The sequence below is a fragment of the Podarcis liolepis genome, assembly GCF_965112155.1.
Source record: "Podarcis liolepis genome assembly, chromosome: 15".
In the NCBI taxonomy this organism is placed as follows: Eukaryota; Metazoa; Chordata; class Lepidosauria; order Squamata; family Lacertidae; genus Podarcis; species Podarcis liolepis.
Window position 1 is genome coordinate 28578096 of NC_139566.1, and position 16325 is coordinate 28594420.

Below are 16325 nucleotides of genomic sequence, written 5' to 3' on the forward strand. Positions count from 1 at the left end.
GCTGCTCTGGTTCGCCAGAAGCGGCTTAGTCATGTTGGCCACATGACCCAGAAGCTGTACGCCGGCTCCTTCAGCCAATAAGGCGAGATGAGCGCCGCAACCCCAGAGTCAGCCACGACTGGACCTAATGGTCAGGGGTCCCTTTGCCTTTACCTGAAAGTTGGCATTTCAACAGGTCTCCCATTGTGAGACAGAACCCCCCACCCCCAAAAAAACCCACCCACACATGCAGGATACGACCCACCAGGCCATTCTCCACTGGTGACGGCTGTTGTCACCAGGAAGGCACCCGAACCAGCCCTTTGCCCACCTGCGGGTATTCTTCCCGTGTTCTCGGAAGCCTTTAGCAAATGGATTGTTGTAGATCTTGAGTTTTGTGATCTGGAAAAAGAGACAAGAGTCTAGCACCAAACATCCATCTCTGTTATCACCCTGCCCCGCCCCACGTGTGGGATCTTGCCTTTCCAACTTGGTTGAGGGCCAGAGAGCTGCCTCTTCTTCTCCCCAACCTTTGCAGAGAAATTTCAAGAAAGTCCCAGGAGACCTGCAGAACCCAGCCAAGTTTGCCCCTCTTTGCAGGCCAGAGTGCTCCCTCTTCCCCACCTGTGTGGGGTGCCTGTCCTTCAGCAGCTTGGCTCAGAGAGTGTCTGACCCACAGGTTCTGCCACTGGACCCATGAAAGGGGCCACCTGCAGCAACGTATGGGCAAGAGGATCCTGCAGGGAGCTGTCACCGTATGTACGGCCACTAGGCCCTGGGTCTACAGAGATTTTAAGGCAGCTGCGCAAAATGTGTTGTGGGGACATGTGCTTCCAGGAAGGGCTGCGTGAGACCGGAGCTGGCTGGTGTCCTGCAGAACATGCTCCAGGTTGAAGACTCCCCTCCGTTTTGAATATAGGCCCCCTAATATTTGGGGAGCCCTGCTGTGTCCACGAGCAGCAACAGCCACAGCCCTCCACAGCTTCTGTAGCAGAGGCTCAGGGAGAGGGCCCAGCTGACCCTTTGCTGCCCACCTTCTCGTTCTGGTATGCCGTGACGGAGGTGAAGACTGTCTCTGGGAAGCTGAAGGTTTGGAAGGCGCTCCAGTGGGTGCTGAAGAGGTTGTCTGCCTGCATGATGTGAAAGCGAGGCTTATAGCGATGCATGGAGTGGAGAATGACCTGGAGGGAGACACGGAGGAAGTGATGCAGTCAGGAAGCCTCCTTCGGTGGGAAGGGAGCACCTCAGCCAGTGTCTGAAGCTGAACGTCAAGGGGGGCTTGCCATCGTGCAATTGTGGGGGGAAGCCTTGCCCAGAGAGAGAGAGAACGAGAGAGCGGTTTTGTGCAGGGGGAGCCAGGAAGCTTTGCTTAAGGCAAAATCAAATCCTTCTCCGGACTGATTTTACGTGCCATTAAAGTACAGCGGCAAATAAAACATTTTAAATGTGTTGTAAAGTGCAATATACAAATGCGACACTAGATGGCGAAAGTGAGCTATGCCAAATTCAATGTAATTTTTTTTCAATTAAGGCATTTTCACAGCGCTTTTTTATGTCTGTAGATTCAACCTAAGAGCAGCAGCAGAGGGGCAAACACACCCTACTTTTTAAATCTATTTTTTATTAAATATTCCGTTTTACATTTAAAGCACTCATTTTTACATCCTTAAGATATCAGTCACTTCCCTTCTCTTTCCATGGTTCGTTTTACATATCATAAACCCCTGCATATTTTACAGAAATTATATCTTTCAGTATTCCATTATTACATCCATCAAAACTTATTTACACTGTTGAATCTATCTTAACACTGCCAACGTTTTCAGCTGTACACAGTTATTTCCCATATATTCAATAAACGTTTTCCAATCTTTTCTAACCGTATGTTCCTCTTGCTCTCTTACTCTACATGTTAAATCTGCAAGTTGTGCATATTCTGTCAGCTTAAGTTGCCATTCTTCTTTAGTTGGGACCTTGCTCGTTTTCCATTTTGGGGCTAACAAAACACGGGCCGCAATAGTGGCATACATAAATAACCTTTTTTGACACCTGGGAATTTCAGTCTGAACTATCCCCGGACATGCCCTACTCTCTTGCAGCCCCAATGAGGGCCATGCAAGAGGGCGCTGCAGTGGATTGGGCCCTGCTTTCACCTGCCTCAGGCCTCCCCCCTCCTCTCCTTACCCTCACCCCCAATTTCGCCTAATGTCTCGCTGCACAAACTCCCTCCCTTCTCCCCAGCCCTCTCTTGACATACGTGGCCGTGCTGGTCCAGGGTGTTGTTGGTCAGTTTGAGCTTCTGAAAGGAGATGGGCTCTTTCATCCAGTGGCTTCCCAGGGCAGGGGAGTCCGGGTGGACGTACGTCCGGCAGGGAGGCTGCGGCTCCGCCTTCCCAGCAACTTCCCACTGGTCCTTGTTCCACTGGGAGATGAGGAAGAGAAAAGATGAACAGACCTCCCCAGCATTTCCCGCCACATTCACTTCCCAGGTCACTGCTTGAACTGGGGGGATCACTCCTGAAGTGACCCCACAATCATCCTGCAGAGCTTGGGGGTAGTGGGGGGGGGTGTCCACTGGCCATGGAGGACCCCCCTCCCATGGAGAAAGAAGAGCGGTTGGGTTGAACAAGCAGCTGAGGTCCAGGTTCCCTGTGCTGCAGATGCTGCTGCTTCAACCTTTCCGGGCCTGAGCCCTCAGGAGTCCCCCAAGCGCCCGAAGATAGACCCATAGAATTGTAGAGTTTGAAGGGACCCCATGAGTCATCTAGTCCAACCCCCTGCAATGCAGAAATCTCAGCTAAAGCATCCATGACAGATGGCCATCCAACCTCTGCTTGAAAACCAGAAAGTTCTTAAAAATCCGGAAAGTTCTTTAGCCGGAATCTCCTTTCCAGTACAGTGGTACCTCAGGTTAAGAACTTAATTCATTCTGGAGGTCCGTTCGTAAACTGAAACTGTTCTTAACCTGAGGCACCACTTTAGCTAATGGGGCCTCCCACTGCCACCGCGCCAACGGAGCACAATTTCTGTTCTCATCCTGAAGCAAAGTTCTTAACCTGAGGTACTATTTTTGGGTTAGCAGAGTCTGTAAACTGAAGTGTATGTAACCTGAGGTACCACTGTAATTTGAAGCCTGATGGAGGTTTCCTTCTCACAACCTATTTTTATCAACATGTTTCCATTTGACTGCTGCTTCCCCTAGCCCAGTAAAGGTAAAGGGACCCCTGACCATTAGGTCCAGTCGTGACAGACTCTGGGGTTGCGCCATTCATCTCGCTTTATTGGTCGAGGGAGCCGGCGTACAGCTTCCAGGTCATGTGGCCAGCATGACTAAGCCTCTTCTGGCGAACCAGAGCAGCGCACGGAAACGCTGTTTACCTTCCCGCCAGAGCGGTACCTATTTATCTACTTGCACTTTGACGTGCTTTCAAACTGCTAGGTTGGCAGGAGCAGGGACCGAGCAACGGGAGCTCACCCCAACGCGGGGATTCAAACCGCCGACCTTCTGATTGGCAAGTCCTAGGCTCTGTGGTTTAGACCACAGCACCACCCGCATCCCACCCCCTACCCCAACAGACATGCCTAAAATGCTCCACAAAACAAATCCTGTCAGACAACGGCCTTCGTCAACCTGGAGACCTCCAGATATTTTGGACTACAGCCCCCACCAGCCCTTGCTTGCCTGCACAGCCGCCCAAAGCAACTTAGGCTGGCAAAGGAGGAATACACACCAGAGCACTTTTATCAGAAGGAATCTGCCTAATTGCTGGACCCTTAATCTGTTAAACCAGTTAGAAGGAGCCTGGATCACACCCAGAAACCGGGGAAAGCCTTTACCTTGTACCTGAAGCTGTCCATCGGCACAAAGTCCACCAGCATGAGATACTTCGCATAGGGGATCAAGCCTGTAACTTTGATCTTGCACTGGGGAAACATCCGCCTGTGGAGAGGAGGAAAGATGGCCCTGTTTATGCTGGAAGCTTTTCAGAGGGGGTAGGGGAGAGCAGCAACCGAGAAAGAACATGAACTACCTCTGTGCCCTCAGGCCAGTCTCAGCTTTGACCAGAAGAAACTTGGCTTCAAAGCTGGGCTCATGGCTTGCGCAGCCGCAGGGGAAATAAGGTCCCAGTTTCTTTTAGATCAAGGTTCTAGGCCTCATCATTGTTTTAAAAGTGCTGGGAATGGGCACAAGATGTAGGTCACAACATTAGGATGGAAAATTGGGGAAAATTATGGAAAACTGATTTAAAATTTACAGATTGTTCCCTATTGAAGGAGAATTACATGAATATGATGTATAGATGGTGCACAACACCAGTGCAGGTCTTTGTTGGAAGCCACCCAGGGTGGCAGGGGAAACCCAGCCAGATGGGTGGGGTACAAATAATAAATTATCATTATCATCATCATCATCATCTTGCCAAAATAATTTTGAAAAGAATGAACTGAAACGGATGCTGGGATTCTGAAATCAGGAACGGAAGAAGAAGCTGTTTTGATTGATCGATTGATAATTACATTCGTATTCCGCCCTGTACCTGCAGGTCTCAGGGCGGTTGACAAGACAAAACCACCATATTAAATATATGAAATACATAATAAAAACAAAAACAACCCAATAATTCCCTCCCCCCACTCCCCAACACATTTTTAAAGGGCGTTGGATGTCAGCAGGAGCTGGGACCGAGCAACGGGAGCTCACCCCGTCATGGGGATTTGAACCGCGATCTTCTGATCGGCAAGCCCTAGGCTCTGTGGTTTAACCCACAGCGCTACTACTTTCATCCAAATTCGTAAGGAAATGACAATATGAAGAAACTTCTAGGAAACCAGGGAAGGACAATGCACTTTGAAGTCTGCCTTCCATAGCCTGGTGCCCTCCAGATGTTTTGGCCAATTCCTATCAGCTCCAGATGTATGATCCTGAGGCTGGAGAGAGCTGTAGCCCCTGAACATCTGGAGGTTGGGAAAGTGGGGGTTGCCTGAAGCAAAACTGTGAGGGCGTGATCACCTGAGGAGGTGCTGCCCCGTCCCCTTGGCAAGGGCAACTTCCTAAGCCCCGAAGAAACAGAGATTCAAAAGGGCACAGAACAGGGTTCAGCTCACCGTCCAGATTTGGTGATGATCATCTCTGTTCCCACTTGGTGGAACTTCATCCAGAGGTCCATATCCTCAAGGGTGACCGCAATGGAGCTGTTAGGAGATGAGGCCTCCAAAGATTCGGGAAGAGTTTTGGCATCTTGGATGGAGAGAAAAGACAGAACTGGCACTTTGAGGGGGGAGGACCACGAAGAAATTTTGGATGGCTTCAACTGTCATGGACCAGTCCGTGAAAATGTCGGCTACCGTAAATATGTTAAAGAGTTTAGGGTGCTGGTTGCTTTTGTTACAAGAAGCAAAGCCGCCTGGAATCACCCTAGACTTTGAGAAAAGCTTCCAACATTATCCAGCATAGGGGAACCCTCCCCAAGCACCCCCAAATGCTGTGCCTTCCAGCGGAAGAAAGTCTTCCCCCAAGCTCTGCCTGCCCCCTGAAGGTTGCCTCTGCTGCCCTTCCAGCTTTTAATGCTTAGTGGATATTTTCTGCTTAAACTGCTAAACTCCCCTGTGGCTGGTACTCAGAGACGGCCATGGGCATTGCCAGCAAGAACACCGAACACATTTCTTTAGGGTTTTCATATAATCATAGAGTTGGAAGGGACCCTGAGGATCATCTCGAAGTCCAACCCATTTCAACACAGGAATATGCAGCTGTCCATTTCGGGATCGAACCTTCAACCTTGGTGTTATCCAGCACCACAATCTAACCAATTGAGCTATCCAAGCTGTTCAAAGGAGAAATTAGAGGGTGGCGGTGGTGGGGGAATAGTAAACCACCTGTCCCCAAACCGTCTTTTGAAAAAGGGTGGGGGGTTTTGTTGTTTGGGAGCATGGGGGATAGATAGAAAACTTCAACTCCCATCATAATTTACAATTGGCTCTGCTTTCTGGGGGGCTGATGGGAGCTGGAGCCCAAGAACAAAACCATATATATATATATATATATATATATATATATATATATATATATATGCTTTCGTAGATTTTCACGGGTACAGGAATGCAGGTTTTGGTGTCTTCGGGTGTCTTCCCGTGTAAGAGTTGGGGTGTCTAGGCGACGTTTCGACGAGGTCTCACTCGTCATCTTCAGGCTGGTGCTTTCGGCTTCTTGTTACTGGAACAGAGCAGGATCTCAGTGTTTGAGTTCCTATAAATACTGTTGAGGGGGTGTGGCGTATAGCCTCCAACGTTCTGGGCAGAGAGGAAGTTCCCAGGTTAGTGTGCCTTTTCTTCTTTTGTTCCTTAATTACTTGAGGGATATCTTGAGTGATTTCTTGAGTGATATTCTGAGTACCACTTAGGTGGGTCATTAAGTGTGGATTAGTTGCTAAAGCTTTCGTGTCTTGACCTCTTGAGCTTGTGAAGAGTTTTTCTGAGAAGATGGCTGTACTGCACTTAGTTGTGCTCTGGCTTGGCTTCGTGTATAGGGGCGAGCTGTGGTTTTGTGCCCTGTGCCAGCCAGATCTGTGTAGGGATTGCAGGGGGGTGCAGCATCCGGAGGTGCCACTATGGTTTGGCTACTGGATGGTGTCTGTAATTTATCTGTGGAGAGGGTCTGGGTTTGGGTCTGGTGTGGTTGATTGGTGATGGCGTTCTGTGTGCCTCTGGTTCTGGTGTCGGTTTTTGTGGGGAGGGCTAATTTCCAGATGTCTGGCAGGCGGGACGTGTCGTCACGCTTGTTCATGTTGTGAGGGTGTTTCTCTATCTCGATGGCTTCCATGATTATTCTCTTGTGGTGATGTTCCATGTTAAAGAGCAATTTGGAATCTGCAAAATTAATTTCGTGTCCTGTTTCTTTCATGTGTTGGAAAAGAGAGGAAGTTTTTTCTTCTTTTTTGACGGCATTCTTGTGTTCTGCGATACGTGCATTTATTCGTCTGTTTGTTTGTCCAATGTACGTGGCTGGGCAGACTTTGCAGGGTATTTCATAGACCCCTTGGTTTTCCAACTGGATTTTATCTTTGGGGTTTCTGAGGATATTGGCTATTTTTTGGTTGGTGCAAAAGGCTGTTTTGATATTGTGTTTATGGAGGATTTTGCTAATTTTATCTGTAGTGCCCTTGATATAAGGAAGGAGGGCCATGCCATTGTTTTCTTCTGTGTCTTGGTTTTTGGGGGGTGTTTCTTTTTGGATTAGCTTCGTAACCCTGTTTTGCTGGTATCCATTGGCGATTAACACATTTGAGAGATTCTGTAACTCAGTTGTCAAGTGGTCTTTGTCAGCCAGGCGTTTGGTTCTGGAGATGAGAGTCTTGGCTACGGAGTTTATTTGTGCAGGGTGGTGGTGTGATTGTGCATGTAAGTAGCGGTTGGTGTGTGTTTTTTTCCGGTAGATAGTGTGTCCTAGGGAGCCATCAGGTTTTTTGTAGATTAGGACGTCAAGGAAGGGAAGTTGGTTGTTGGCTTCTATTTCCATAGTGAATTGTATTTTGGGGTGTAGGCTGTTGAGATGTGTGAGGAAGCTATCTAGTTTTTCTTTCCCATGTGGCCAAATTATATATATATCTCGGTCAAGAACCAGTAGAGAAGGGAGGGAGGAAACAGCACATAAAACCAGTATAATGCATTAAGTACAGTATTAAATGTAGAATTAAAACCAATGGAAAATATATATATATTTTAACAAACAGTGGGAACTATAAAATAATTACATTAAAATTATTTTTTAAAAAACCAAAACAATTTAAGACAGATATAGGGGTGGGGATTTGAGATAGATAGCAATCCTGAAGCCACCAGCTGAACTAAGTAGGGGAAATCATTTTAAGATCAACAACAACAACAACATTTTAAGGATGGGGATTCTTTGCTTATTTAGCTTCCCTGTCAACCAGAGAGGGGGTTCGGAAGTGCTTAGTTTGTCTCAGTGAACCTCTTGATGACAAACAGCAAAACCAACTTCCAATTCACAGGCAACCCCAAAGGCAAAACAAACCCTGCAGTTCCCCATCAGTTTCCTGCTTTGATTCAGCATTAATGGACTCCTGCAGAAGTGACACCCACTTTGCTGTGGACCGTTAACATCTCCTTGCCAGACTAGGCTCCATCTCCTCCAGCAGGGACTTGAAAGGAGCCACGAAAACTTTGGAGCAAAGGAGGATGCTTGTCCCCCACTGGTCGCAAACTGCTTCTCCTTAAAGAGAGGAAGGGAGGTGGGTTTCACAGATCGGATGGCTCTGGGCCAGGGGCAAGGGTGGGGGCTTCCCTGCAAGCAAGCTGGCAGGGCGGGTGCAGAATAAGCTCTGGTGGTACAGCAAAAGCAGTGGCAGAGAGGGGAATCGTGAGGCAGAGCCCAGGGCTCCAAAAAGAGAGACTTCTGTACAAGGCAACTGCAGCACATTCTGCAAGGAATTAAGATAACGGGGCTGCTTCTCTTCAAATACCTGGGACATTTAAGAGGCTGGCGCTGTGGCATTTGCTGAGCCATGCTGAGTGGTGGCACCGGTTCTTTTTGCAAAAGATGGGGGCGATTGCGCCTGGCAGGAAGCAAGCAAGAGAGTTTGACAGAACGTTATTTGGGCTGGCATGAAGCACTGCCCATTGATCAAGAAGCCGCAAGTTCTGAAACACTTTCTCGATCTAGAGGAGCAACCGATTTCATCAAATCGTCGCAACGAAAATGCTTAAATTTCAAGGGGTGTAGGAGGCGTGTGTGTCTTATTTGTTTGGCACATATGCCAATCTCTCTTCAATTTGTGGCTAGACTGTAGCTTGATGTGGTGTAAAATGAAAGAATTGTGGAATAAATCACAAAAAGAGTGCCTTTGGCGAATATATTAGTTGTTGATTAAAAAATAGATTAAAAAATGGGAGGAAAATACCCAAAGTTTTCAGCTGAACCTCCTATAAGTCCCTGCTTCTGCCTCCCTCCCAATCCCCCATTAAGAGGCATCTGCCGGCCCCTGATAGACAAGCAAAGCACACACACACTTTCCCCAGGTTGAGCCACAAAGAAGCAAACAGCCCCCAACCAACAGATTCCCCCCCAAACAAGCAAAGCCTTCAGCCCAAATGGCAAGGCAGCCTGGCAACTGGGGGACCATTTGGGGTCACCGGGGAGAATGTCCTTCACCCCTAGCATATGTCTCCTTACATCGGCAGAGCATTTGCTATGGAGCATGATAAAAACAAAAAAATAGTAAAAACACAACACAACACCACACACTAAAAACTTCTCTGAACAGGGCTGCCTTCAGCATAGTCACGGAGTTACACCATGAAGCATTTCACCAGTGACAGCCTGCTGGTGGAACAGATTTGGTTACCACTGAAGGTGCCAGGAGAAGTTTCTGACCCTCTGCTAAGCAAGTGCGGTTTGGAGCAAGCGCATCTGAGCTCCAGAACAGAAATAAAAGTTCAGGAGGTGTTTCTGACCACCTGGGAGACCCACAAAGAGGCAGAATGAAGCCCGCTTGTTGGATGGGGGTGCAGAAGAAGAGTTGTTTAGACTGGGGTGGGGTATAATACATACATACATACATACATACATACATACATACATACATACAGCCCGTCTGACTGGGTTTCCTCAGCCACTCAGCTTCCAACAAATTAAAACAGAATACAACATCAAACATTAACAACTTCCCTTTAGGTGTCTTCAGAAAGTCAGATGGTTGATATTTCCTTAAAATCAGGTTTTCCTCAATGCAGTCCTGCCCCACGGTTTGTGTGGGGAGAGTGGCATGGAGACAGCAGGCTGCCCACACTTCGTGAGATAAAACGCACTCGGGTCCCAATCCAGGAGAGGCAATCAATACAAGAGCGCAGCCTGACTGGTGGGGCTTTGGTCTGTTCCTACTGTACAGAAAGCCACCACAACTAACCTAGCAAGCCAGGCGGACACAGCTTCCCTCCTCTCCCCTCTGGGGCTTAAGAAATCCAGGAAGGCTGAGCACCTACCTGGTCCGGCTTGCATCTTCCCAGGCGCTGGAAGGAGCCAGAGAGATGTGTGAGGATAGTTGCAGGAGTCTAGACCCAAACACACAACAGAGAGGCCAAAGGAGGAAAGACTCAGCTCAGCTTGGAGCCAAGGTGAGTTCCTGGCTTATGAAGGTTTAACAAGTGGGGAGGAGCCAGCCCCGGCTCTCTCTCTCTCTCCCCCCCCCCCCAACCTTTGATGTCCAGCAGGAACAAAGAGAGGAAATATCTGCTGCTGCCCTGCAATGGCTGGAGAGAGGAGAAGCCCAGTGAATTAACATGGCTTTGAGATACAGGAAACCCCACCAGGAGAAGGAAAGACCCCTCCCTGGACGGCTAATGCCCACTCAGACCAGCCAAGCGGCAGGAGGTGCCAGGGGGCCAGGAACACCAAGGGACCCCTCATCCTTACACCAGGGCCAGGGTTCATTAAGGTAAAGGGACCCCTGACTATTAGGTCCAGTTGTGGCCGACTCTGGGGTTGCGGCGCTCATCTTGCTTTATTGGCGTACAGCTTCTGGGTCATGTGGTCAGCAGGACTAAGCCACTTCTGGCGAACCAGAGCAGCGCATGGAAATGCCGTTTACCTTCCCGCCGGAGCGGTACCTATTTATCTACTTGCACTTTGACGTGCTTTCGAACTGCTAGGTTGACAGGAGCAGGGACCGAGCAACGGGAGCTCACCCCGTCACGGGGATTCGAACCGCCGTCCTTCTGAGCGGCAAGTCCTAGGCTCTGTGGTTTAACCCACAGTGCCACCCATGTCCCGGCCAGGGTTCATTACCCAGAGGCAAATGGGTTCCCTCTTGGCGCACTGACTGCCCCCAACTAAAGCAGAGCTTCACCCTGAGAGTGGCTGGCTGGCCCAGGGCTTCCCGTCTCACTGAAGCCCAGCGGCCAAGCGAGGTCAGAAGTTCCCCTCCCTTCTCCTCATGCGTCCTCATCCACTTCTGTTTTCCAAAGTGCAAGCATCTCGGGATGTTGTTGTTGCCATTGCTGAGCCGAGCTCCTCCGCAGAACTGGCTGCATTTTCAAGTACCAGTTCATAGAATGGTAGAGTCCAACCCCCGGCAAGGCAGGTCTCTTGCTCCCACATCCATCCATGGTTGGGCTCCAAACACCAACCTTCTGGTTAACCGCCAAGCACACTGGCTGCACATCATTGTGGACCTGTCCCAATAGCCCCTTTACTCTGCACCCAGTGGGTGCCACTAGCACAGCCCAGCGCTATCCTTGGGAATGCTGCCTTTTAATCTGGTCCACATGCCCCATCCGGCCGCTGCCAAACTGGTTTTGATCCAAATGGAGAAAAAGAACAACTAGTTGCGTTTTTAAGACAGCAAAGTGCCCGCAGCCCAAGTATGCTGCTCCAAGGCAAAATCCAGCCCCCCACTCCCCTGTTTGTTTCGGGTCTTGCAGAAGACAAATCTAAACAGGGAGTGCTGTTATTATGCTTGGCTTGGTATTATGCTCCCTGTTATGCTTTTTATCGGGTTTTGATTACTGATGTTCTGTAAAATGTGTTCTTAATGTGGTGCACTGCCCTGGGATCTTTGGATAAAGGGCAGAATATAAATCAAATTAATAAATAACAACTTGGAGGCAAGGAAGGAGGATGGAGGTGTGTGGGGGGGTGTCCTATCCAGAATCTGGAGGGGTGGGCTGCTCAAAAGGACTCCTATTCTTGCAAAACAAGAGGAAGACTTATTTTTCTCCACCTCAACCCCCCACTCCTTCCTGGTTAGTTAGCAGCATGGGAGGAAGATGCGAAATGCTTCACAGCCACTTGACAGCCCCCCCGGAGAGGAAAATGCAAAGGCAAGTGCTCTTTTAAAGGGCTCCACAGGCAGCTGCAGCGCCTCCTTTCATTGCTGTCCAGCCCATGCTCTTCCTCTGACTACAAACTGACTACAGTTACAGATAGGTAGCCGTGTTGGTCTGCCATAGTCAAAATAAAAAAATTCCTTCCAGTAGCACCTTAAAGACCAACTAAGTTAGTTCTTGGTATGAGCTTTCGTGTGCATGCACACTTCTTCAGATACACAGTGTATCTGAAGAATTGTGCATGCACACGAAAGCTCATACCAAGAACTAACTTAGTTGGTCTTTAAGGTGCTACTGGAAGGAATTTTTATAGAATTTTTATAGAAACTGACTGTGATCCGACACATGTTTACTTGTAAGTAAGCCTAAAGCAGCCTTTCTCAACCTGTGGGTCCCCAGATGTTGTTGAACTACAACTCCTATCAGCCCTAGCTAGCAAGGCCAGAGCTCAGGGATGATGGGAGTTGTAGTCCAACAACATCTGGGGACCCACAGGTTGAGAACCGCTGGAACCAGCGGGTTATATGCAACCAAGTTCTGCCCAGAGTACACCCCTGTGAATGACGGCTATTATTCCTCATTGGTCTCCTCTGCGTAGAACATTGGGGGGGAACTTACTCACAAGTAAATGCGCCCAGGATCCCTGCGCTCTTTAACTGCATGCCTTCCATTTAGCTCAAACTTGGGTCTCCAGCTGTTGTTAGACTACAACTCCCATCATCCCTGGCTAGCAGGACCTGTGGTCAGGGGTGATGGGGACTGTAGTCCAAAAACAGCTGGAGGCCTAAGTTTGGGAAACCCTGATTTAGCTTCTGTTTCTGGGCTGGGGGCAGAGGGAAAGAGAGAGAAATAAAGCAGAGCGTAATGCAGCCGGGCTCAGCACCCACTTCCTGATACAATAAAGTTCAGCAGGCTTGACCGTCCAGAAGCTTCTCAGATGTTTTGGGCTTAAGCCTTAGGACCAATAGTAAGAAAGTCAAGTCTGCTTTGCCACCCTCACTGCCCCCTCCCCAGTGCAAGGGGACAGGAGAAAAAGCCCATCAGGCCAGTGGTGTAGCGTGGGTTGTCAGCACCCGGGGCAAGGCAAGTAATTTGCGCCCCCTAACCCGTGGATTTGCGCCCCCTAACCCTAACCCCCAGATGTTGCGCCCGGTGTGGCTGGCCCCCCCTGCACCCCCCATGCTACGCCACTGCATCAGGCAGACCCCCACAGCCCCACCCTCCGGAAAGCTGCAGGTCTACATGGCTGTACCTCTCTTTTCTGGCTCAGTTGGGTCCTTTTCCGCTTTGAGGAGCTCCAGCTCCCTTGACCGCTCTGGGGAGGGAGCCATGGCAGGCAAACCAGCCCCCCACTCCACCCCCCAGGTGTGACGCCAAATCCTCGCATTTCACACACACCGCACTTCCTCCACAGAACAAACTCTGCTTTCCTTCTCGTCCCCCCACTCCGGCCCGCAAGCCTTTTGGTTCTTGGCAAGCGCCATGGGCCCAGGCCGCACCCCCAACTTTGTAGCCAAGGGGTGGGGAATTCGAACCTGGATCTCCACAGGCAAAGTCCAGCATCCAGCTGAGGTGGCCCCTTTGCCCACAGAGTGAACCGCTGCTTTCGTGAGCCGCAGAGGGTGCTGCTTTTGTGTGTCCCGTTCAGGAGCCCCAAGAGAAACTCCAAGACACATGTCCACCCCCCCCCCTTTCGGGAATGTCCAGCCCTACACAAGAGCTGCACAGTGGCCAAAATGGGGTGGGGGTGGGAGGAAGAGAGAAAATATATATCTGAGAGACCTTAAAGTTCTGAGTGGGGAAGGGGGGACCCACAGCAACATTCAAAAGAGCAGCCATCCCATTAGTGGCAACTAAAGATTGGGGGGGGGAGAGAAAGGGACAGCAATTTTACTTTCACACCAAAGAGTTTATTGGCATCTCTCAAAGAGCCTCTGAATAGCTCTCAAGGGAGAAGAGGAAAGTGTTGATAGCTCTGGAGGGGGGGGGAGATTGAGGGGACAGGAGGGGCCGCTCCAGGCAGGGTCCCATGGGGGCCTGAGCTGAAGGATGGGCTGGGAGGAGACACGGGGGGGGGGGCAGAGGAGGCCTTCTGGACATTTGCTTCCTTCCCCAGTGGATGCCGAGGCAGCAAACAGGCCCTGCTAGAGGCAGGCAGAGAGGCAGGATTAGGGCCAGCCCCCCAAACCCACATTGAGAAGCAGAGACTGGATTAGACAGGCCCCCTTTGGCCTGATCCTGCAGGCTCCACAAGGTGGCTGCTTCAGGACCTTCTTGTGAGCCACAGGCAGGCACAGGTTGGCAGGGGAAAACCACATGTGGCTGCTGGATCACAGAGTCCAGGATTATGTTTTCAGAGGTGCTGATCGATGGAAGGCGCTGAGCTCAGGTAAAAATGGACCAGCTTTAATCGCACCTCAATCTGCGGCCACCTTGAGCAGCCTAACCCCTCACTATGGGAAAAGGTGGTACCCCAACAACGGACCCCAAAGCGCTCCCCTCCAGTGCAAAATTGGCAAAGTAGGCTCACATCACAACATCCTTCTCAGCTTCAGAGGAAGGCAGCACTCAAGCCACCCCCAGAGGAAGTGGGGTGCCCCCTCATCTTCTGCGTGACAACCACCCAGGCCATGGCCTAACGCATCTCCCTTGCCTCAGCCCAAACAGACTCTGCCCGGAGCAGAGGGGAGGTGGAAAAGCAGGCCAAAATGAGGGAAGGGAAAGCGCTGACTTACCTCAGCCCTTGGCCTGCCATTGCTGTGAGGATGGCAGGGCTTGAGAGCTAGGCCATGCTGCGGTGGTGGGGAGTTCCGCTGGTCCAGCAATGTCTTCAACAATGGGGTGGCATTTCCGGTGCCTACGATCAGTTCCAGGGCTGCCCGTTGAGTGAAGTTTTGGTCACGTCAGAGCCAATTCCTGACCTAGAGTCCAGGAGAACCTCCTGGGAATGGCAGCAAACACAGCTCCTGATGAGGACAGGGACTGAATAATGCTCTCCACCAACTGTTCTTGGTGTGAAATTATGCTAGGAGAGGGAGTCATCGCCCCCAAGGTCCTTTCCCCCCTTAAAAAAACTCCCCTTTGCATCTGTTTGCTGTTATCTGCTGATTTCTCTCTCAGATGCCAGGGTTTCCCGTCCTCTCCTTTGGTCAGCCAAGAAAGGAAGTGGATCTGGGAAAGACAGGCAGGTGGATCCCGTAGGGGTGGCCACTAACTCACATGGTGGTGTTTTTTTTACGAAGGATCAGGCCAATCTGTGGTTCTGAGCCAGATTGAGCCTCCATGTAGAGTGGCACTCTATCTGACACTGCTGGGCCAAAGATGTGAGGCCATGGAATGACCTCGGGAAATTGCTTGGCACTCGGGAGGAGGGGAATATTTGGGTCCTGCCTGTCATTGTGGCCAGCAATTTTGTTGTTGTCATGGATGTGGATGCCGGTCTTTGGGGAGAAAACCACTCACGAGCGTCCAATTAAAGCACAAATGGGCTGGTTCCCTTTGAATTTATTATCCCATTAAAGTAGTGGAAATGCAAAGAGGCGGTGGCAGAAACATGGACCATTTACTCTCTTCTCTTTCCTTCGTTTTACAATCACTTTTGGCTTCTTCCTTTAAAACACACACAAGCTGTTAAGTGTGCAGCTGAGGGCCTCTCACACTACACAACTCTGCCCTGAGCAGCTTTGATGCTCTTTTTTGGGCAAAAGGGGAGATGAAGTAGCAGACAGACTGAGCACCTGCTAACCACACACACACAATGTTTTTTTTGGGGGGGGGGGGCAGATTTGCATCTCACCAGGAGGCAGGGAAAGAATCAAACTGGCTAGGAGGTACCATCTCTGACCCATTTGTAATGCTTCGGGATTTTTTTGGAGATCCTTAAAAAAAAGCAGCCTAAGAAGACTCCTACAGCAGCTGGATCCGGCCACAGTGTGGGCCCATCTAGTCCAGCATCCTGTTCTCACAGTGGCCACCCAGGTGCTCCAAAGGAGCCAGTGTGGTGTAGTGGTTAAAAGCGGTAGTCTCGTAATCTGGGGAACCGGGTTCGCGTCTCCGCTCCTCCATATGCAGCTGCTGGGTGACCTTGGGCCAGTCACACTTCTTTGAAGTCTCTCAGCCTCACTCACCTCACAGAGTGTTTGTTGTGGGGGAGGAAGGGAAAGGAGAATGTTAGCTGCTTTGAGACTCCTTCCAGTAGTGATAAAGCGGGATATCAAATCCAAACTCTTCTTCTCTTCTTCTTCAAATGGACTCCCCTCAAGCAGTCCAGAGAAGATCCAGTTTGAGCTTCATGGTTTTTGCTCCCAAGCTCTAGAACATCTCTGCCAGAAGGTCACAACCAGAGAGAAAAATACCTCCACTTCCAATGTTTTGAGCAATGGAACAGGATATGTGTGTGTCAGTTTTCAGTCTGTCAAGATCCCCGTTGTTTTCCCAAGAACGCCCAATATTGCCAGCCAAAGCCCGGTGCAAAATACACAAGTTTAAGCCTAAATAATTAT

At 50.0% G+C, this 16325-nt stretch overlaps 1 protein-coding gene across 3 annotated transcripts in view; it reads right to left on the reverse strand.

Annotated features, from left to right (window-relative positions):
- Positions 1-16138, reverse strand: part of LOC310694904 (T-box-containing protein TBX6L-like) — a 23717-nt gene extending 7579 nt beyond the window's left edge. Inside the window, exons 1-7 of one of the 3 annotated variants that reach the window (XM_083478730.1) lie at positions 16049-16138; positions 14559-15778; positions 5086-5218; positions 3817-3919; positions 2237-2401; positions 1014-1160; positions 311-381 (exon numbers count right to left, since the gene is read on the reverse strand). In XM_083478730.1, the coding sequence (XP_083334856.1) occupies positions 311-381; positions 1014-1160; positions 2237-2401; positions 3817-3919; positions 5086-5147 (548 nt within the window). In that variant the 5' untranslated portion in view covers positions 5148-5218; positions 14559-15778; positions 16049-16138. Of the gene's footprint in view, positions 1-310; positions 382-1013; positions 1161-2236; positions 2402-3816; positions 3920-5085; positions 5219-9981; positions 10340-14353; positions 14405-14558; positions 15779-16048 lie in introns of those variants that run through there. The other 2 variants (XM_083478731.1, XM_083478729.1) reach the window with 2 other exon arrangements.
- Positions 16139-16325: the final 187 nt, after the last annotated feature.